This window comes from Sus scrofa, chromosome 8 (genome assembly GCF_054392235.1).
Source record: "Sus scrofa isolate SSC_HxYL_T2T_F1_AM1 chromosome 8, Sscrofa_HxYL_maternal_Yorkshire_Landrace_v2.0, whole genome shotgun sequence".
NCBI lineage: Eukaryota > Metazoa > Chordata > Mammalia > Artiodactyla > Suidae > Sus > Sus scrofa.
In genome coordinates this window covers 125,078,530-125,101,557 of record NC_139390.1, presented here as the reverse complement: position 1 = coordinate 125,101,557, position 23,028 = coordinate 125,078,530, and the positions used below count along the sequence as shown (strand labels likewise).

At 40.1% G+C, this 23,028-nt stretch overlaps 1 protein-coding gene across 2 annotated transcripts in view; it reads right to left on the bottom strand.

Annotated features, from left to right (window-relative positions):
- SLC39A8 (solute carrier family 39 member 8) overlaps positions 1-23,028 on the bottom strand; it is a 72,815-nt gene that overhangs the window by 28,385 nt on the left and 21,402 nt on the right. For both annotated transcript variants that reach the window (XM_013979001.3, XM_021101717.2), the window contains exons 3-6: positions 15,485-15,647; positions 9,090-9,259; positions 5,747-5,869; positions 5,094-5,261 (exon numbers count right to left, since the gene is read on the bottom strand). In XM_013979001.3, coding sequence (XP_013834455.2) covers positions 5,094-5,261; positions 5,747-5,869; positions 9,090-9,259; positions 15,485-15,647 — 624 coding nt within the window. The remainder of the gene's footprint in view (positions 1-5,093; positions 5,262-5,746; positions 5,870-9,089; positions 9,260-15,484; positions 15,648-23,028) is intronic.

The window sequence follows — 23,028 nt, the reverse complement described above, 5'->3', positions numbered from 1 at the left end:
GTTAAGGATCTGGCATTGCCATGAGTTGTGATGTAAGCCGCAGATGCAGCTTGGATCTGGCATTGCTGTGGCTGTGATGTAGGCCAGCAGCTGTAGCCTGGGAACTTCCATATGCTTCAGGTGCAGGGCTAAACAGGAAAGAAAAAAAAAAAAAAAAGTGAAAAAGAGGAGGATGAGTTCTGACTTCAGAGAGGGAAAAAGTCAAAAGAAACAAAGTGATGCAGGGCCCAGAACCCCAGAAAGTTTTGGGGAATGGAGGTACCAAGGAACTCTGGAGTGGGCAGAGAAAGAGTGGAACAAAAAATAAGGGAATGCATTGTAAATTCATTTAGGGAGCAATTAAAACCCCAGATCAAAGCAAAGCAACCACCCCAAATGATGACCAGAGATTTATCCTTTGCAGAAATTGAACCAAGAGCACAAAGCAAACTGGAGGCTGGAGTGAAGTAAGGTATTAAAGACCAGGGCATCAAGTCAGACATGCACAGTGCCCCAGACCCCTTCCTCTCCCACCCTACTTCCCAATACAGGCAACCAGAAATACACATCTCCAGGCAAGAATGGAGACAAACCAGCCACAAAGGAGAGAAGAGCAGTAGGTAAGCCCCCCCCACACATATACATACAGAGCTTCTGATTTGTCATGGGTTTTTAAATTTTGTACTTAAAAGATACTTTCTACTTTTGTGTATAATATGTCTATATATTATATAATATTTCAGTTATATTATGGAAGGGCAGAAAGTTTGTCTACCCCACTGAGTACTTAGAATAATGCCAAGTGCACAGTAGATGCTCAATACCTGGATGAATGAAGTGTGTTTAAAATCTGTTGGGGTCTCATGGAGACCCAACTCAAAAATGCTATCTTTATATCTGCAGAGTACCACTTCTGATCAGTTATTGACAAAGTCTTCCTAATATCACCATACTTTGCAGCTAAATGCCACTCCACTGCACTTCGATTTAAATATGAAATTCACAATAGTCAGCTTGTAAAAGTGGCTGATATTAATTTATCTTCCTTTAGGAAGAATAAGTGGCTCATATCACTTTATATTTAATAGCATCTGTTCTTAAATGAAACCAAGGGTGGTTTCATTTAGAAAAAGACTGATTATGGACTACTGGACAGATGAGCTAGATGGGCCCTCTAGTGGACTTGAACAGCTAATACTCCCCAAAGTACCCGGCGTTCCGGAGGAATCGACATCTCTTAAACACAGTCCTTCCAGAGCTGTGGACTCAGGAGGAAAAGCCCCAGCAGACTGCAGAGGTACTGAAATGACCTCCCCGGGTCTGTGCAGTAGCCAGAGAGACAGGAACAGAGCAAGTGTCACAGATGAGATGGGAAATGTTACTTAGTGGCAATAACTGGAGAAATGGAATCCTCTGCTCCCCTTTTTTCCTTAGTATTCCTCTGTCACCCCTATCTTTCCCCCTAAACATAAATGCTCCTACATGCCCACAGCCACACACACACACACACACACACACGAGAGGGTTGTGATGCTCACGTTTACTGAGTCTGGAGCAAATGTATAAAGGAAGTTTCACACCATTTGTCTAAATATTTAAGTTATAATCAAGCTAACAGACTGTTAAGGAAAATATCTTCTATCCTCCTCCTGTGATAAACATGCTTCTGCGGCCACAAAAATTTTAAAAATTCATGTAAAACTGTAGTTTTAATATGACTGAATATAGACAAAATACCAAAGGCAACTAAACTTGAGCACCATTGCATTTCTGAGTATTCTGTGATGAACCAAAATTGTCTGGATGAATATTAATAAAGACATCTCTAAGTCATGCATTTTAATTATTCTATAACATTTCTTTTGTGCTTCCTGTATTTCAGAAAAACCAAGAAGTATGCTGTTGTAATACAAATTGTCATATAATCTGTGTTCTTTTGATATTAATGTCAAATTAAACTACTTTTCTTAACTCACTTGTAGGTGGTTTCTTCTTCAATTTGAAAAAAAAAAAAAACTTCAATGTGCTGAAGCAATAAAAACAGGAATTGTCAAAAAAAAACTCTTAGGGCAATACCTGGACTCCAAAATGAACCATGAATTTTACACATTACATTCAATCATTGTAATGGGGTCACCTAGGTGACATCTATTCTTATCATATAAAATATTAGAAAATATTCTAAGTTTACTATTAAAATCAGTATCATTCATATTTTTCTATCTCCTGTCTCTTAAAGCAACATCTGGACCCTGATGATATTTTAAAATTTCCTTTCTTTCCATTTTTTGAATGCAATGAGAAGAGAAAATGGAAAATAAAACATGTTGCTTCATTTGTTTAAATCTCTCTTCACTAGAAATGATGCCTACAACCCAAACGCCAGAAAACACTCCCCCTAGGACATTAGTGTCGTGACAATTTATGCGGTCCATGTCAAGGCCTGGTGCATGGCTCTCATCCTGGCACACACCTTCTCTGCTTCCAATGGACTTCCCATCCTAACAGCATATGCCGGACTCCTCGCTTCATTCTGTCCTCTCCTAGACTGGTGGTCCACTCGGGTTTACAATTCCACCATTGCTTCTATTCAGGACATTGAAGGAATTGTGCCACTGGCCTCTAGCATTGATGCCAGGAAGTCCAATGCCACTTAGAGTCCGGTTCCCTTGTAGGGGGCCCTTTCATTAGTCTGAAAGCTTCTGGAACATTCTTTGCTCAGATACTGGCATGGTTGGCTCTTCTTTCTCATTATCCAATTCTCTTGACCTCTTACGGGACCTTTCCTGATCAGTCACAAAAGTCCTCATATGTCCCTGCCACATCGCTATGATTTTTACTTCCACCAAAATCATTAATGCTACCTAATAGTTCTTGTTTTACTCTTCTCTATATTGCCTATTTCTGCTGAATAAACTATAAACTCCACCAGAATTTGTTTGCTTCATAATCCCCAGTGCTTAGAACAGTGAACGGGTGCTCAATAAATGCTTATTGAATAAATGAATGAAAGCCCACACGTTAGCACAACTACCAGAAGTAGGGAAAGAATGGCCTTTTGATGGATAGCTCTAAATTATACAAAAGAGGATCATGCCTAGGACCTCACTTTGTCAGAGTGTTTGTATTTACTGCAAACAATCTTCTGGCCATAATGAATCATGGACCAGGAGCCGTAAAGCTTTAAAGTCAAACTTTTGAGCAGTTCAATTTTATTTGTCCTCAGAAAGCAGTGCCCTTGGGTCAAACTATCTTCTTCCCCCTACAGAAATTAATGCTTATTAAGTTAAGACTTAAGGCTATCATCTTGACTCTAGTAGAGCAGTGATAGGAAGAAGGCCACTCAGCAAGGTATGTAAGAATGCAGGCTTCAGCATCAGACAGCCTCCGTCTTGATCCAAGCTTCACCATTAGAAACTGTGTGTCCTTGAGTTTATTTAACCTCTAAGTCACTGTCTCCTAATTATAGAAGTGCTTGTCTTCTAGGCTATTATGAAGATCAAATGTGATCATTTTCCTAAAGTTCTGGGTATAGCCCTTGAACATTTAATAAAGGTTACCTATAATTATTATAGGAAATTATCTATTTGAACATTTCCATATTCTATGCAAAATCTCGCCTGAAAGTATCATTCATTGCTTTGCATGAAATAATTTCCTCCTTTAGCTTAGTGCTAATACACAACTGCCTCTTCAAACACACTTGAGATTTTCCTTAATCAGATGGGAAGAAGTATAGTATAGGATCAATCGTGTTTTCTTTCCAGAAGGACATTCAAGATCCTTGCACTAACAACCTCCTCCAGCTATCTTTTTTCCACTTTTTTTTCTTAACTGAATTCCTTTTGATTTTACTTTTAATTGTCCTCTTTTATATTTTGTGCTTAATGTTGTGGCTTAGAGATCTGTCATTTATAACCTAAGTGACCCCTAAGAGTTTATTTAATATCTAAACTTCCACTCTCTTAATCTGTCAAATGAGAATTATGTGGGCACCAATGACACTATCATCCCAGGATCCCTTTTTAATAATCACTCTTCTATTGCATCCATGTGCCCTTGAGGCCATACAAAGGGCCCAATCTTCTAACTTAGATTAGTCTATAAGTGGCCATCTAATTCAAGCTGGACCAGGGGGACACTTGCCAGAAATCTTGGATTTAGGACTGAAAGAGGCAGGTCAAATTTCCTTCTAGTAGATGAAATTATGAAACATACATTTGGGAGTTCCCTTGTAACACAGTGGGTTAAGGATCTGGAGCTGTCACTGCTGTGGCTCAGATCACTGCTGTGGTGCAACAGGTTCGAGCCCTATCCCAGGAACTTCCACATGTTGGGCATGGCCCCTAAATGCCAGGAGTTGCTAGTGGCTATGTTTCCCATTTAAGAAGGAGCCAGTCTACAGTAAAAGAAAAGAATGACTCGAAGATGCAAAGAGGGAGTCCTGATGATTCTAATGGTTCCTGGGTTCCTGATCTTCCTGTAGCTTGGCCATTCCATTAGAGAGTCCACGACCTTTCCAATAAATTCTCCTTTTGCAGACATAATTTGGGTTTGATTCTCAAATAGTTCTAATATGTAGAAAATAATCCTTACTTTTAATCTCTGTAGTAAAAAGCAAATCATATTACCTAGCATATAATGCTTGCACAAGAAATGATACCTATTAACATAATTTAGAAAATGGAAATATGAATTCTAAATCAATTAATTAATGAACACAATTTTAATAGCTTACAAATCTTTTTTCTTCAGTTTCAAAAGCTAAATGGATTCTTTGGTTTGGAATCTTAAACGAATTGCAAAAGAAGAGAAACCCTCTAAATTAATTTTGGTGCATGCTATCGTATAAATCTAAGTGACTCTTACACAGTTAAATGATCTTAAAAAGCAGTGAAGCCTCTGGCCCGCTAACCAAGAACTTCTTACTTAAGTCATGTGTTTACTGTAAATAGATGGAAGAAAGGTGGAAAAAAGAAACAGACTTAGCATTCTGTTTACCCCACATATACAGGAGTAAATCTGACACATTTAAATGAGCAAAACACTGACTTAGCTGTAGGCGCAGCAGTCTTCACATAATATAAAGGAGGAGGTAAAGAGAATTACAATACCTGTAAAGACACCACACTGACGTTATCAAAATGGATGTGTCCATTAGGCTCTGTGACAGCCGGGTTTGCATAACATCTCACACCATTGATGGCAGGTAACGTTTTAGGTTGATGAGTTTTTTCCTGAGAAGGACCAAAGTCATCATTTCCAAAGTGGGTATGACCATTCTACATGGAAAAATATGGGAGGAAAAAGTTATAAGAGGAAACAAACATGGTTCCTACAGGCAAAAAAATAGAAATGTTAATGATTATTTATAAGAGAAAAAATGTATGTCTATTTTATATGCAGCATGATCATTTTAGATTTATAAAATTTCTCTCCCTTTAAATGTATCCTCCTTTGTTAGATTCTGCTCTTTCTGTTTTTTCATGTTAGGGTTCATAGATCTTCTTATGTTGATGAATATGAGTGGAATACAGATTATGTGTATCTGTTACTGGACATTAAATTGTTAGTATTTACTCCAACTCTGCAATAAGAATCAAGTGTTCCTCTTATACTTATCGACATATAGACTTTCTTTCTCCTCACATTCATGTCTAACAGCTGAACTGTTCAAGTAACCATAGGAATAAGGCTTGCCTTTTTTTGCCTATATAAAGTAGCTTTACTAGGTAAACATCAAACATTTTAAATAAAGTCCATTTACCTGACCATATGTCTTTAATAACATCTTAAGCATTCTTTCTACAAAGAAAAATATGTAAAATCCACCAAACACAGCAACTGCCTTTTCAACATAGTTGTCAACTTTGGGATTGAATCCAAATGCCTAAGAGAGAAGAAAAAAAGGCAATTCACTTCTTGCGCATATATCCAGACAAAACATTTATTCAAAAAGATACATGCTCCCCTATGTTCACTGCAGCAATATTCACAATAGCCAAGACATGGAAACAGCCTAAATGTCTATCATTAGATGAATGGATTAAGAAGATGTGATACATATATATATATATACAATGGAATACTACTCAGTCATAAAAAAGAATGAAATAATGCCATTCCCAGCAACATGGATGCAACTAAAGATTTATTAAGTGAAGTCAGAAAGGGAAAGACAAATACCATATGATATCACTTACATGCAGAATCTAAAATACGGCACAAATAATCCTATCTACAAGACAGAAACAGATCACAGACATGGAGAGCAGACTTGGGGTTGCCAGAGGGGAGAGGGGAGGGAGTGAGATGAATGGGGGGCTTGGGGTTGATAGATACAAACTATTACATTTAGAATGGATAAGCAGTGGGGTCCTACTGTATAGCACAGGGAACTATGTCCAATCTTTTGGGTTAGAATATGATGTAAAATAGTACAAAAAAAAAGGAATGTAAATATATGTATGGCTAGGTCACTTTGCTGTACAACAGAATTGAAGGAACACTGTAAATCAACTATACCTTAATACAAAAAAAAATTTAATGTACAACAGAAAAAGCAAAATAAATAAATAAATAAATGGCAATTCAGGTAATCTGATTCAGTATATAATTTTCACCAAAATTCTAAGTCCATTCTTCACATCTAGGTAATATTGGGAATTTACCTGCCAAAATCACAAAACAAAAACTCTGAAATTTGAGTAATCAAACTATAAGAGATGGCATAGGAGTCTTATAACCAGAGGAAGTCTTATTAAATAAAGCCCCTGGAGTATCTCATGGTTTCCTAGCTAAAACATCTTCAGGAAAATGTGCCTTGAAAAATGGAACTTTTAGTAGTAAAAAAGTAGCACTGATTCCTGTATGTATAACATTAGATATAAGTAATAAAGATAAATGACATTGATTATCCACTTTCTCTAAAAGTCATATATTTGCCCATCAGATTCAGAGCGAAATTTTTTCAATTATTTTTTAAATTTTTATTTATTATTTTATTTTATTTTTGGCTGTTCCATGGCATACGGAGTTCCTGGGCCAGGGATCAGATCCAAACCTCAGTTGTGACCTAAGCTGAAGCTGTGGCAACGCCAGATCCTTAACCCCCTGTGCTGCTGAGATTGAACTTGAGTCCTGGGGCTCCAGAGACACTGCCAATCCCATTGCGCCACAGCAGGAACTCCTCAGGGTCAAATTTTTTAAGCTAGTACGGCAGGTCACTTGGATCCCTGTTTTCCCATAAGAGATCCTCTTGACTTTAGAGGATCCCAATAAGTCCTAAAGAGATAAATGATTCAAGGATTAAGCCCAAGAAAAGAAGAAAAGACTTAAAATACCAGGCTCGCACACACACACAATGAGAAGGAAACAATTCACTGTTTAAAGGACACGGGGCAAGAGCTGGAGTTGGAAATTATAGAGTCAAGATGTTCTTAGCAGACAAGAAACACAAACTTAAATAAATAAAATAGGAAAAGAGTGTAATATGCGAAAAGTCACAGCTTTATACCACTTCACACATTGTAAATCTCCCCTCTGAACAGCAGTCTAGAATAGAGGATGCCTGGATTCTCGTTCTACAGCAGTCTCTGGGGAGACCTCAGGCCACGTCTTCATTTCTCATCTATTTATGCAGCACAAAAATGGCATAAAGATACCTACTCTACACATCTCACATCTAACATAGGGGTTATGAAAATAAAATGAAATAACAAAAGGGAAATAATTTTGCCCAGAAACTGTAAATTGGGAGGATTATTAAAAAGACAGATTCCTTAGTGTTTATGTAATTCTCTGATCACATCCACAATCCCCTAATTATCACAGTAAGGCAAAAGAACATCTTTAAGTTTCACTGAAGAAGTTTCTTATTTTCCTAATAGACATTTTTAGGTATTATTACATTTTCAATAAAATAGAAAACCTCAAATTCTTAAATGTACAATCCTCCATCCACATTCAATATCAGTTTTTTTAATTTAATTTGACCCACAAATCAGATGAGTTGATTTATATATTATAACCTATACTATACATATATTATTACATATAATTTCTATCAGACAATTTGAATTGTCACCCTAACTTAGTTACTAGCTGATTATATGACTGTAATCAAGTCATTTAATCCCCTTGGATTTTAATTTTTTCATCTATACAATTGAGAGTTTGAGGAAGATGTCCTTTCTAGATATAAGAACAATAACAATAAAACTATGACTTTTAGAGGTTATAGTCTCACTTGCATTTATAGCTGTGAAAGCTAAAAGGCGCTTTAGTTAGAACGTTCGAGAACTTAGGAGCTCAAGGTAGTAATCCCTGAAATACTATTTTCTCTTTGTTTGGGGCTTGCCCCTCCAGCAGGGATAGAGTCCTTGTGTGTAGAGATTTCTCCAGCTCCCCTTTGTGGCTCGTTCCCATTAATGTCCCTTCCTCCTTCCTGTCTCTTTTCCTCTCCCTTAGTCTTCTTCCTCTGTCCCTCCTCCTTACAGACTTGAAATAAAACATATACATTATGTGTCGATTAATTGACTAGCACGCTCTAGTCCATGGCAGATCATTAGACATTTTATCAAAGGAAAAAAGCTGTTATTTATTTATCAGCCCTCAATCAATTATTTCCACAGTCAAAAAAACAAAACAAAACAAACAAAAAAAAACAAATGGAAAGGGTGGTCAACCATGTTCTAATGTATCCTCTCGTCTTCTATAGCTGTAATAAATAAAGGAAGGAATTCTCTGTACGTCTTCAGTCAACTTGGCACTGCGCATGCTTCTGAGACAAATAAATAAATAATAAAAGGGTGCAGAAAAATTCAATTTGCCAAATGTGAGACAGTAGAGCGTTTTAAGGCCCTCCCAGGTGTCCCAGAGCTGTCTGAGCACGTCCTGGCGGCTGGCCTCCCAGAGTATTCATTTTCTCTCTGACCCTGACTTCCCCTGCAGCTTGGGACATTTGCTGTGATTCAGCTTTTCTCGTATCCAAAACACTATAAACCAGACCATAAAATGCTGTGAGAATTATGGAGGCTTAAAAGATACCAAATGCTGAAACATCTTAAAAGATACAATTATTCACCAAAACAAACAGCCAACCTCCTTACCTCTGGAATAAGTTGGAAAATGGCATTGGAAAAGAGAGTCCCAATAGCCAGCCCCACGAAATAGGTCAAAATCTTAGGGAAATAAGATTTCTTTATCAATGGAGTCAAAATCAATCCGAGGAGAGATGCCAGATTAATAACTGTCACTGACAGGAAGCCGTATCCCCAAACTGCAGACCAGAGGGAAAAAAAGCACAAATTAATCAGAGCAAAGGGGCCAAATGAAGTCGTGTTGTCCATTCAGCCTGCTTTCAAAGCTTGAAACAGGTATCTTCTCTAAAACAACAAAATCTTCTTAATTAAAATTGCATAAAAAATGAGAATATAAATATTAATAGCAACACTGCCTATGCTTCCAATGGTCCTAAGTCATCAATAAGGGCTTACAGACTTTCATAGCTTGCAGGGAATTTGAAGAACATCTAGAAGAGCGATCATTTCAGGCCCACAGGTTCCAAGCTACCTAGTTTCATCTATGGCTCAAAGCCTCATTTAAAACCCAGCCTTTCAGAGGAATAAGAGGGACACAATGAGTTTCAGGGAGAAGGTGGGGGACTGACCAGTGGAGGGCAGGGGTGGAGATGGGTGGGGGTGGTTAGCTTCAAGGTCACATTGGCCGACACTGAGCTGGTCATAATTGTTGTCTGCAGGCGCCTGTGGACAGTACCTCCTGTGGGGAGGCGGCACCTCAGCCCCCCAGTGGGGCCTCCAAGGAGCCCCAGTGCAGTGAGCACTCAGGAAGGCAGGACAGGGCAGTGGAGAGGGTGAATGCATTGCACAACTCACCCTGCTGGGCTCAGATGAAGGGAAAAGCATCCCATATAGTGGAGACCTTGATGACAAAAGGAGGCAGTGCACTCTTCATCTCTCTGCCCCCAGAGCCTAATACCCAACAGGCGCTTGATGAATGTTACTTAGAATAAAATGAATGAATGGCATCCCAAGCTCCATAGCCAATAACGTGTGTGACCTGTACTTTGTGAGCCTCAATGTCCCCAAGTTATCCTAGAGGGCTCAGTTTGAAGACAAAATGGGAATGTGAGTGACACAGACTGTGAGAACAGAACAGCGGCAGATGGTTATGCAGCTGAAATACAAACTGGTCTCTGGAACCATGCAACACTGGCTTTGCTTGTGGGCCCACTCACTGAGGACAAGGGACAAGATGAAAGATTAGAGAGCTGCCTCTGCGTTGTCACTTCTTTAAAACGCCCAGAGGGAGTTCCCACTGTGGTGCAGCAGGTTAAGGATCCCAAGTTGTCACTGCAGCAGCTCGGGTCACTGCTGCGGTGTGGGTTCGATCCCTGGCCCAGGAACTTCCAGTACCATGGGTACAGCCAAAATAAATAAATACATAAAATGCCCCAGTTTCCCAGAGCTCTTTGTTTGAAGGTTTTGGACCTTCAAACCCAAACCATTTCTTGTGTGATACCATCATTTTATCACTTATATATTTGCCTACATAATACAAACTATAGACTTTCAAGCACAGGGCGGGGGGGGGGGGGCTGTGTTTTACTCACACTCACTGCCTAGAATTGCGCAGCAAATAGCATACAATCCTGAATGAATGAATGAATGAACACCATATTTTAAGATGTAACCCAGAACTCTGTCAAAAAAAATACCAAGTCTCCTGCTTATTCAGTCTTTCAACTTTCCTTACTATTGTATATATAATCAGAACCGCTTGGGGAACTGTGGGAGTTCCATCAGGCTCCAGGCACATCACAGTTTCCCCTTCTTGTATTGTGAGGACATTATTCAAGGAAAAAAAAAATCCATTCATCTGCTCAACTTGAGCACCAAAGAATGAATTAGTATAAAAATATTCCTTGGACCTCCCATAGACCCCCAGGACTCCCTCTACTGATCTCATTCAGAAAAGATCACCTTTCTTTCTGTTTCTTAGTGAATGCTGAAGGATTTTAATAAAATTTCAAGGAATATTAGTAACAATTGCTAACATTAATTGAATGCCCATAATGTGTTAACGTTCTTCTAAGACCTTCGCCTTCTGAAACTCATTTAATTCTCCTATTTCATAGAGTTTTTTCAAAGATAAAATAAAAGCAGTCAATGCAAATCCTGGAACATAATGTGTTCAAGAAATAAATGTTATTATTACTTTTTTAGTTACTAGGTAGATATCACTTAAATTTTAGTTCATTTGGCTCACTGCTGAACGATGAAAGGATGACAAACCAGGAGCCCTGGACTCTCATTCCACCTCAGGTATTATAGCTAGAGAAAGCCATTTAACCTCTCTGGAGTAGAGTCTTAGGTCATCAGTGGTATTAGAGAGTTGGACAATGTGATTGTCAATGCTGCTTCAAGTAAAATTCTATCATTCTTATCTGCTATTTGAGCTGAACGATATCCTGTGATCTCAAAAATAATAATAATAATAAGGCAACTTTGGACAATTAACTCATTGCTAAAATGTAATTAATCTCCTGGAGAATTTAATTTACCATCAGTGTATTGCACTCATCAATATGAGTTTATAAAGCACCTGAAAGGCAATTTCAAAATCACAAGATGTGAGGTCTCAGATAAGTGAGACTCGTTTATCTGCCCACTGAAATGTCAGAGCATATGTGTTCATAAAATCCTTGCATCATGACTCCTCTGGCTTGCTTTTATTTGGTTTTTCGTTCCCTTGAATGAGCTCAAAATTGACTCTATATTAAGTGAACTGTTATATCAAGAATCCAGTGCATTTCATTATTTAAAAAAGTCATTTCTTTGTAGGAAAAAAAATAGGCTTGCACAGAGGCCAGGGAATGGAGAGAACCTATGAGCACATATACAAGGAAGAGTGAAGACATGGAGTTCCTGTCGTGGCGCAGTGGTGAACGAATCCGACTAGGAACCATGAGGTTGCAGGTTCGATCCCTGGCCTCGCTCAGTGGGTTAAGGATCCGGCGTTGCCGTGAGCTGTGGTGTAGGTCACAGATGCAGCCTGGATCCTGTGTTGCTGGGGCTCTGGCATAGGCTGGTGGCTATAGCTCCGATTAGACCCCTAGCCTGGGAACCTCCATATGCCGCTGGAGCAGCCCTAGAAAAGGCAAAAAACCAAAACAAAAACAAACAAACAAAAAAAACAAACAAGTGCAGAGATATATTCTTCCTACTCTAGGCCAGGCACTGTTCTAGATACCTGCATGTATTAATTCCTTTGTTACCCCCAAATATTCTGTAAGGAAAGTACTAATATTATCTCTATTGAGGCACAAAGACACAAAAGGAGGTGACAAGATCACACAGCTGCACTAAAAGAAAACAATTAAGATACCACACCAGGTAAAGACAATATGCTGTCAAATTAAACATCTTAGATTAGTAATGAGTACTCTGTTAGTTTCCTTAATTCTCCAGAAACTTTTCTATAACCCTTACTCCATGCCAGACATTCCAGCTTTATTTCAATTCCCAAGATAATGTGTACTCCAAGAGGCATTTCTCTCTGGATCCTGCATCCAAATATTCGGTGCCTTCCTGATCTTGTAATTTAAAAGTGCTGATTTTTCCATTTTGTGGCTTCGTAGTGTTGACCCTAGAAATCTTCCACTTCCTGCTTCCCACTTCCCTGTTCCTACTCCCTGGTTCCTGAGAGAGTAACCTAGGAATTGGGGTTAAAACACTTTTGAATTATCAGTAATTAACCTGCACAGAGTAGAGAATTTCCTTTTCCTGAAGCCTCACCCCCCATCCCCAGAATTATGTACATATTAGATATATTTTATTAAACAGAAATATACATATAGTACCTGTGTGCCAAATAATACTCTAAATGCTTTACAAACATTAAGCTATTTAATACTTATAGCAACCCTATGAGAAAAGTATTATTTTAGATGAGCAAAATGAGCCAAAAAGATATAAAGCACTCAACTTAGCTGGAAAGTTACAGAGCTGGGATTTGAGCCCAGGTAGGCTGACTTCAGAATCTATGATTTTTACTATATTATACTATCAGTAAATGTTAGTATAAAAAGCATTTGCTGAATCTATTTCGGAATGTAAAGTATAAACTGTATTAAACAGATGTGTTGAAATAGAAACATAGCCCCTTTTAGTACATACCCTAGAAAAAAATTTGTTTGCATATTAAATTCTTGCTACAAAATCACTAATTATACTGATAAATTATGGTTGGAAACCTCTGTTCTTTGTATATGTAAATATAGAATACAAAAGAGCACACAGGGTCTAAAGCTGAGACAGTCTGGGCATGAACGTGGCTCTCCCACTTACAGGCTGTGTAATCCTGAGCAAATAACTTCAAACTCTCTGCATCTCAGTTTCTTTGGCTGAAAAATGAGAATAGCTACTCCATCATTATAGTGGTGCAAAGATTAACTCGGTTAACACACGAAAGGACTTGGAAAAGTACCTGTTACAGTAAGGAATACATAAGAATTAGATATTATCATCATCTTTGTCACTATTGCTATTCCCGTTATTCATACACACTGAGATTGAAGTGTTTGTAGATACACAAAGGAATCCAAAAGTTAGTAAAATAGACGCTTCCTCTGTGGAAGCTTCCCTTTTCTTCTCAAGCTTTCCTCTGTTTATATATTCACTATATTCACCCTAGGTGTGCTCACCCAGACCAGTGGCTCAAAATGCCATCCGTAAGATGACACCTCTCCAGCCTATTCGACCTATTCTCTGAACTCCTGGTGTGTGTGCAGCACTGCCCACTGGCCACCTCCCCCTCGTGGGTCTACATCAATGCTTCGCACTAGCCAAGTCAAAAACTAGACTCCTGGTCCCGCCGCTCACTTCCTCCATAACAAAGTGCCCCTCCCCAGGCCCATACATCTCAGGATACGGTGCAACCATCTACCTGCTTTCTCTGGCTTAAACCCTTCATTCGTCTTTCCTTCCGTGCATCTAGTGCAGAGGCGAACCATGCTAACACAGTCTCCAAAACCCACCCTGAATCTGATCACATCACCCAGCTTCTCCTCTCCCACCTTAGACCAAGCCCCTATTAGGCTGGGCGCCAACCCCAGCAACAGCCCCCCACCCACCCCAGCTTCTTGCTTCACCTTCTGCCCCATTAAAATTTATCTTCAAATCGAAGGTAGAATCATCTTGTACAGAGCCCAATAAAATCACGTCACTCCTCTGTTTAGAACCCTACGGGGTCTTCAAACCACATTCAGAATAAAATTCAGTCAATTTACTGCACCTGCACATCCTCCCTATCTGGCCCCTGGCTGCCCCCAAAACATCATCTCCGTCTGCTCTCCTTTCTGCTCACTGTGCTCCAGACACACACACTTTCTCCGTTCCTTACACAGGCCAAGCTCATCCTCAAGCTGGCCGGTCCCTGGACCAAGAATGCTGTCCCGCACAGGACCTCCAGCCATGGCTCCGTCAGGACTCTGTTCAAATGCAATCTCATCAGACAGGCCTCCCTCGACCCATCTAAAATCACACTCACCCACCATCTCCCTCTGTCCTTTACCTCCTTGATTTTCTTCATAGCACTTATCACTCTGAAATTATTTATTTGCTGGTTTGTGTAAGTGCTTATTTCTTTTCTCCACTGCACTGTAAGCCCTAAGATGACAGGAAATTTGTCTTCTTGTTCACTATAGAATCCTTAATACACAGGACATAAGGGAATAGGAAAAATGAGCATTAAATTATCCATGTGGAGCAGCTAAGAATTTGGAAATACCAAGAAATTATACAGAGCTAGCAAACAGCCCCTCAACAACTGGCTGATCTCATTTGTGAAAGAAGTCTTCTACATGCTTAATTATGTATGTAAATGATATGATAAGAACACATTTATTTTCTTATACTTTAAAACTTCCTTACAGCGGATTTTTTAACACAGTTTATCTACAGCAACACCATGATAGGCACTTAACATAGTCACTGGCATTTTCTTTCATTTATGAAAATTAAAGCAGTGATAACTCAGTAACTTAAGATTTAATCTAAAACTACACCCTAGATTTCTTATCCCTTAACTGAAAAAGACAGATAAATTGACAAGTTTTTAAAATTTTTGATAAGTACAGGATAATAGAAGTGGATCAATTATGACCCAACTAGTGAATGCACCATCCACTATACACAGCATAAAACATACATTGTTTAAAATCAAGAACAGAATTTTATAAAATTTTCAACTGGTACCAAGAAATATTTTGACTCCGTAAATAAAAGAGCATAACTTCTGAAGCTTTATTTAAAGGTCTACTTATGCTCACTTTGAATATTTCCAGAATATAAATATTTATTACAAAGGGATTCTATGTAGATTAATGAAGAGCCATAAAGCAGAAAAAAAAGAACATCCTAATTTCATTTCAGACTACCCTACAGACTTTTCAAACAAACAGGAGAAAAAGCTTGCAACATACCCTCTGAAAGACTCGGTTTTGTTTTGTGCTTGGGCCGATCCTTGCAAGGGTGAAAGTTCAGTTGCTGTAAGACTGCTGGACAGATGACAGAGAAGTTTGAGCTGGTTATCTGCGTCGCATTTGAAAAGCCATGGAGGGAAAAGATCTCTTCAGCTGATAAACACTGAAACAGAAGAAACAAAGTAAGCTGGTATGTGTCAGCACAGTGAAAGCCCACACTGCAAAGATACTGTAGTAAATATTTCCTCTAGATGCACAATACTAACTCTTACACTAAAGCTCACTGCAAAAATGTACAGCTCTCTACAATAGTAAAGCAGGCAACAGCTCTTTAAACCCAGAAACTAGAAAAATTTAAAAAACAAAAAACCCACAAACCTCTTGATCAACAGTCTACCTATAGCAGCCAAAATATAAAGAACCAGCATGGGGGTTTCCAAGGACTTTAAAAATATTAACAGTGGACCAATTCATACAAAGTGCTTTAAGATAATTCTATAGCCTCAAACTCCCCTCTTTGTTTTTCTTTAGGTTGAATAGGTATTTTACGTAGGTTGTTGGAGTTCCTCTGTATTGCACTTCCTTTTTTGACCACGCCTGCAACACAATGAAGTTCTAGGGCCAGGGATCGAATCTTTGCCACGGCAGCAACCTGAGCCACAGCAGTGACAATGCCAGGTCTTTAACCCACTGAGCCACCAGGGAACTCCTATGTCACATTTCATATAGACAAACATACCTGGTTCCCTCATAGTTTCACGGTTAAGAAATTCATCCATCGTACACAGCAATAATGATTTCACCAAATAAAAATCGCTTTTAAAATACATCTTAAACAAACAAATGCTTGTTTGTGCTATGTATTATTCTCAATGATGGTGGGTAGCTTTTATATATTACATGAAGATTTTTAAATGATTTTGGGTTATTTAGAAATTTATTTAACTATTAATGGGGAAGATAATCAGTATGAGAAAAAAAGTCTCTATAGAAATAACTCTTTAAAGGCATCATTTTTCTTTGGGGCATATTTTAACTGTAAACTTTCTTACATATACTTGCGTTATTACGATACTTGCATTATTAAGAAGAATATAAAAGAAATTAAATGTGTTACTGTTGCTAATAAATGTTATAAGAATTACAGAGTGTGAAAAATACCCATTCACACAATCAGAAAAATCTGTTTTTAATAAGTGCAAAGAACACCTCCTCGCAAATTTCAGCCAATGGTTAAATCCCACTAAGATCTTAGCTTTGTGCTTTGGACTGGATTGTCTTCTCCCCAGATTCATATATTGAAGCCCTAACCCCCAAGGTGATGATATTTTGTGTGAGGCTTTCAGGAGGTAATTAGGGTCAGATGAAGTCATGAGGGTGAGGCCCTGCTCCAACTGGTTTAGTGGCTTCATAAAAAAGAGACACCAGAGAGCTTCTTTGTTCTCTCTCTCTGCCAAGGGAGGAGCAAGAAAGCAGCCATTTACAGTCCAAGGAGAGAGCTCTTACCAGCCACCAAGCCTTCTAGCACCTTGACTTGGGACTTTCAAGTCTCCAGTCCATGAGAAAATAACTTTCTGTTGTTCCAGCCACCCAGTCTGCAGTATTTTCTCATGGCAGCCCAAGGTCACAAATACACTATGAATGGTTTTAAAAACTCAAAAGTCGTCATTAATTGTTGGACTATAAAGTGCTGTCACTCCCCTTACGACAGAAAAAATCGAATTAAAAATGTAAGATTTGGTAAAAAGAGATCACTACTAGTTAGGAAGGAAAAATGAAAAAACATCAAATAAACCGAAATGTATGGTGTTGTCAAAAGCTGACTCCAACCACCTTAAAGAAAATGCACACTGAGATATCATTTTTTAAATGTCTAAGTATGTGCCTAAGGCTGTTCTTTATTGAACCCAAGCTCTCCTTTGGATTCATGACAATGATAGCTGTGTGCCAGCCCAAGAAGAGGAGAGGGTACACTCAATGCCCTGTTAGCAGTCTTCCCTCAGGCCAAGGGTGGGGTATAATAAACTAACAGAGGAAGAAAATAGCCAGAGAGCCAATTGGGGAAGAGAAAGTGGCTATAGCTTATTCATGTGAAGACACCCAGGAGCATAATTTCGAGGCTCAAAAATTCCAGAGTCCATGTGGCCCAGCTGCTCCACTGCATGATGCCAGGAATAAGTAGGTGTAGAAGTTTTAAACACAAAGCAGCACTGTTTCTCTACAAGGAAGCCTTAAGCCCTTGGACTTCAAGTTCCTCCAAGCACAAAACCGGAGGAAAAGGGGAAGCTGCCCATAGATAATTTGCAAAGTCTTCTCAGAATTAACAATCTAAGACTTCCTAAAACCTGATGACTATTAAACAGTTCTTTTCGGACTCTAATTGTGAGCCATTAGTGGATCAGGAAATCCACTTACAAGTCAGCATTTTGTAGATAATTAAAAATAAAGCAATATAACAGAAACTGCAGAGTGTATCACATGTAATGAGGGTGAATATTGCTTAGTCAAACTTTTGCTGCAGTTACATTCTATACAAACCATGCATATGCATACTGAACACAATGCAAAGCTCTTTTTTTTTTTTTTTTTTTTTTTTTGCTATAAATGACAATCAAGTGTTCTAAAGTCACTATCTGCAAGGGTGTCCAGACTTCTCACTGTACATCATTAAAGACAAGCTCCTACATATGGTTAGGAAAAAAATGCAGTCAAAGGAATATACAATCAATACTGAGAGTCTTGAGATGTGTGCAGAAAGAACAAAAAGAAAAGTAGAAAGAGCAAGTTCCCATCGGGGCTCAGCAATAACGAACTGGACTAGTATCCCTGAGGATGCAGGTTTGACTCCTGGCCTGGCTCAGTGGGTTAAGGGTCCAGAACTGCCATGAGCTGTGGTGTAGGAAACAGATGCAGCTCGGATCTGGCATTGTGATAGCTGTGGTGTAGGCTGGCAGCTGCAGCTCCAACTGGACCCCTAGCCTGGCAACCTCCATATGAAACCAGTGCATCCTGAAAAAGACAAAAAGAAAAGAAAATAAAAAAAGAAAGAAAGAAAAAGAGAAAGAAAAAAGAAAGAAAGATAAGACAAAGCTCTGGGCCTTGCTTTAGGATTTTAGAATGAGGACAGAACACGAACACCGTGGCAAAACTGAATCCGTGGGAGGCCTGATTTGTTTAAAAGAACTATCCACCCTCAGACAACAAACAGTGGTTGCCAGAAGAGGGAGGGGGAGTGAAATGGGTGCAGAGGATTAAGAGGTACAAACGTCCAGTTATAAAATAAATAAGCCACGGAGATGTAATATTCAGCCTCAGAACATGGTCAATAATAGTGTAATAACTTTGTATCCAGACAGATGGTTACTACTTAACAGATCATTTCATAATGTCTGCAAATGTCAAATCACTAGGTAGGACACCTGAAACGAACATAATATTGTACATCAACTACATTTTAATTAAAAAAAAAAAAATAAGTAGGGAGTTCCCATCATGGCTCAGTAGTTAACGAATCCGACTAGGAACCATGAGGTTGCAGGTTCAATCCCTGCCCTTGCTCCGTGGGTTAATGATCCGGCGTTGCCGTGAGCTGTGGTATAGATTGCAGACTCGGCTCGGATCCCGCGTTGCTGTGGCTCTGGCATAGGCTGGCAGCCACAGCTCCAATTAGACCCCTAGCCTGGGAACCTCCATAAGCCACAGAAGTGGCCCTAGAAAAGGCAAAAAAAAAAAAAAGAAAGAAAGAAAAAAAAAAGAAGTAAAAGTAAAAAGTAGCCACGTTTTAAGAAACACTGTTTCATCAGATAGCTGCCAGCAAGTAGAATGCAAAGAGCTTCACAACTGCACCCTACCGGGCTGTTACAATATTTAAACAATATTGATTTTTATTGGGCTTTGACTTAACAAAGTTTAATGTGACACAAAGAAAGCAGTTGTCGAAGAGAGGGCGGTGCTTCCCCGAGCAGGGACAAACAGGATGAGCGCCCAGGGCCTGACTAGTGAGGATGACAGCAGAACCGGTAGAACCACTGAAGAAGTTCAAACATCCTCTCACACACAACCCTTCTCCTCCAGAACAAACAAGGAGTGGACTCTGAAACCAGTATGACCCACCGGGGCTCCTCACAAAACAGCTCAGGGTGACTAACCTGAATGGCATGTGCCTCTGTGCCCCTGTGTTTTTGTTAGCTCCTTCACGTTTCCACACTGAGCTCTTCATTCCCTTTTTTTTTTCCCTTTTCAGGGACACACCTGCAGCATCTGAAAGTTCCCAGGCTAGATGTCTAATCAGAGCTGCAGCTGCTGGCCCACGCCACAGTCACTGCAATGCAGGATCCAAGCCACATCTGCGACCTACACCACCGCTCACGGCAACACGGGCCCCTTAACCCATGGAGCGAGGTCAGGGTTGGAACTTGCAACCTCATAGATACTAGTCGGGTTCATTTCCGCTGTACTACAACGGGAACTCCTCTATCTAGTTTGTAACACTGCTGTTTTCAAAGGCATCACCCTGACGTTTGCCATGACCCTTTGAGCTTTGCCCTAGGAGAGGCAAACTCCAGCCAGCGGAGGAGGTAATGCACAGAGGGTTAAGTTTTTCCTGAGGACATTTCCTAAATGTTGTGTTAAACTGCTAGTTGTTAGTCTCTTCCCCATTAAGATGATCTCAGGTGGGTCCTACACAGAGAAAGTACCAAAGTCAGGTGGTGGTGATAGGAATAGAGTCGGCACAGGTGGTTGTAGAAGTCCTGGCAGGGGATCATAGATAAAGAGGAAAACCTGGGGAAAGCTGGGGGACCACTGTAAGTTTAGGAAAACCCTCAGAATAAGCAGGCTTGCTTGACTGGTGGAGGTGTGAGAATTGCCTCTGGTCCTTGGGTGGGGGGTGGGATGAGACCTGCATTCAGATTCAGACCCAGGGCAAGAGTTTGAAGACCAGCCTTCAGCTGATTTGAACTTGCATCTTACTGGATACTAAGGAGGAGCTACTACTCCCAGAAAGGAAAAGGCGGGCCTTTCCAACCCCTACACCCCTTGGAAGATAAAACCATGGCCCACCGGATTGTTGGGGCAGAGCTTCCTTGCGTCTCTCACAAGCAGCCTATCCTAACAAATCTGTTTTTTGCCTATCTCTTTGTCTCTCACTCATTTTCTTCTGCGTGGAGGCATAAAGAACCTGAACCTCAGTCAGTCCAGACGCAAGATGAGCAATTCTAATGTAAAACCAGGGGTTCAAGTCCCAGTCTGGGTTTGGGCTGGGTTCAGGTCATGGCACATGAGTTCAAGTCCCAATCTGTGTTGGGGCTGGGTTCGAGTCCCAGTCTGTGTTCTGGCTAGGGTCCGTTTCAGTGGTAGAGGTAAAAAAGGTTTCGGTGCATCTCCTTAATAAGACCCCAAATTATACTCAAAATCATTTTAGCAGATAGTTCCACACATTTTCTTCTGCTTCCCCTAGAGCATCTTCCTCACCAGTGCTCACTAATCAGAAGTGGTTTTTGTTTTTTTCGATTTTTTTTTTTTTTGCTTTTCTTCTAGATACATCTTTGGGGGAAGTCTGGAGGCTGGTGTGAAGAGAGGACAGGAAAGATTGAACGGTTAAGGCAAGTCCCTCCCTCAACACTTCATACAGTGGAAATCTGCTTATAATAACTGCCAGGGAGTCAGGCAAGATTGAAATCACATGTCTTAGATGATGACCCAGCCTCTCTACTTGACTAAATTTCAGGCTGGTTCGTCTAAGCCTCTAGGCCTTGGCCTTATATTGATCCTCATAGGGCCTGCACTGCCCAGTTTTAGCAAGAACCTTACTAAATCAGTCTAGAGAAATCCCCTGTCCTTAACATCTGATATTATCTTAATATCCTCAATATCTGATCAAATTCCTCCATATCTGAGCACCCTGGCTGGCCTTCCACGGGAATCCTATTGGGTGTGTTGAACCCAAATCCCTCCCTCCCTGATGTTTCCTCTTGTGATTTCCCATCCACTGGTCCCACCCTGCTCCTTGACTGTAAATCCCCACTTGACCATGACATATTCGCAGCTAAGCCCAGTTCTACACTGAGGTCCCTTTTCTCCTACAGTATTAATTCCTGAATAAAATCTGTTTTTAATCACTTTACTGTCAGGCTCTGGTTTTCTTGACAGTGCCAAGCATAATAACCATGCAATTATACTACATGTCACATAAATTCTTTCTTTCATTCAACGAGTATTTACTGCATCATGAAATTCGAGGTCTAATATTGATGGGAGAAGTGGAAGGTGGGGAGAAGCTGGAGGGTGACAACCAAGAAAAAAATAGTACAAAGATAAATAAGTCATCCCACCTTCCATTGAGAAACCTAAATAATTTCGGCAGAAATAAATCAGATACACTCCAATGTATGAAACCAGAAAGTGATCAATTCACGAGAGATGTAATGATAAAGATCTATGAGTTCATATAAAGCAGAAATAATATGCAGAGGAAACTGGCAAAAACAGGTCTGAGGTTAGAGCACTGGGAAAGCAGAAAGAGGATGTTGCTACGGGTGGGATCAGAGAACCTAGGAAAAGAGACGCACTGGGGAGGATGGTGGCAAATCTGGTTTTAGGCATTGAGAGCTATGATGCCTGCTTGTGGGACATCAGATGGAAGGGATGAGTGAGCTTTCTCGGAGAAAGGTAGAGGCCAGAGATGAAGAGGTAGCTGTCTTCTGTAAGGAGATATCAGCAGACGAGGAGTGGAGGAGCTCATCAGCAGAGAGAGCAAAGAAAGAAGAGAAAAGCTTTGGGAAGCCATATATGATTTATGCAAAAGCAGGAAGGGAATCCAGAGACTACGACAAAGCAAGATAAGCCCAAAATGTAAACAGTCCAGGCCAGGGAGTTCACACTGTGGCTCAGTGGGTTTAGAACCCAGCTAGTATCCATGAGGATGTGGGTTGGTTGAATCCCTGGCCTCGCTCAGTGGGTTTAGGATCTGGTGTTGCTGCAAGCTGCAGCATAGGTTGCAGATATGGCTCACACCACTTGTTGCTGTGGGGTAGGCCGGCAGCTGCAGCTCTGATTCCACCCCTAGCTTGGGAACTTCCATAAGTCCCAGGCAGGGCCCTAAAAAGAAAAAAAAAAAGAAGACGAAGAAGAAGAAGAAAGAAAGAATAAAGAATCTAGGCCAATAAAATGTAGTGAATGCTCATCATTTTTGCCTGCCTAAGATTCTTTCACCATCATCCAGTAACAGACCACCAGTTTGTGACAGGAGCCTCCCTCAAGGCGATTTACTGGGGGTGACCAGGGAACACCAGACCTAGACCTGTCCACTCTCTCATGGCGCTATCAAAGAAATCTTCTTCATCAGGGCTGCTAGGAGTCTATGGGCCCCTTAGGCCACTCTTCCACCATATGAAAGAAGGTAAACTAGTAAGCAGAGAAAGGCAGGTACCCAATACCAGCACCAATCACCTGGATACAGCTGTGCCTAAAGCTGATGCTGCCCTTTGACTCTTAATTACCCGAGCCAATGAATTTCCTTTATAACAGAAGCCAGTTTCACTTGT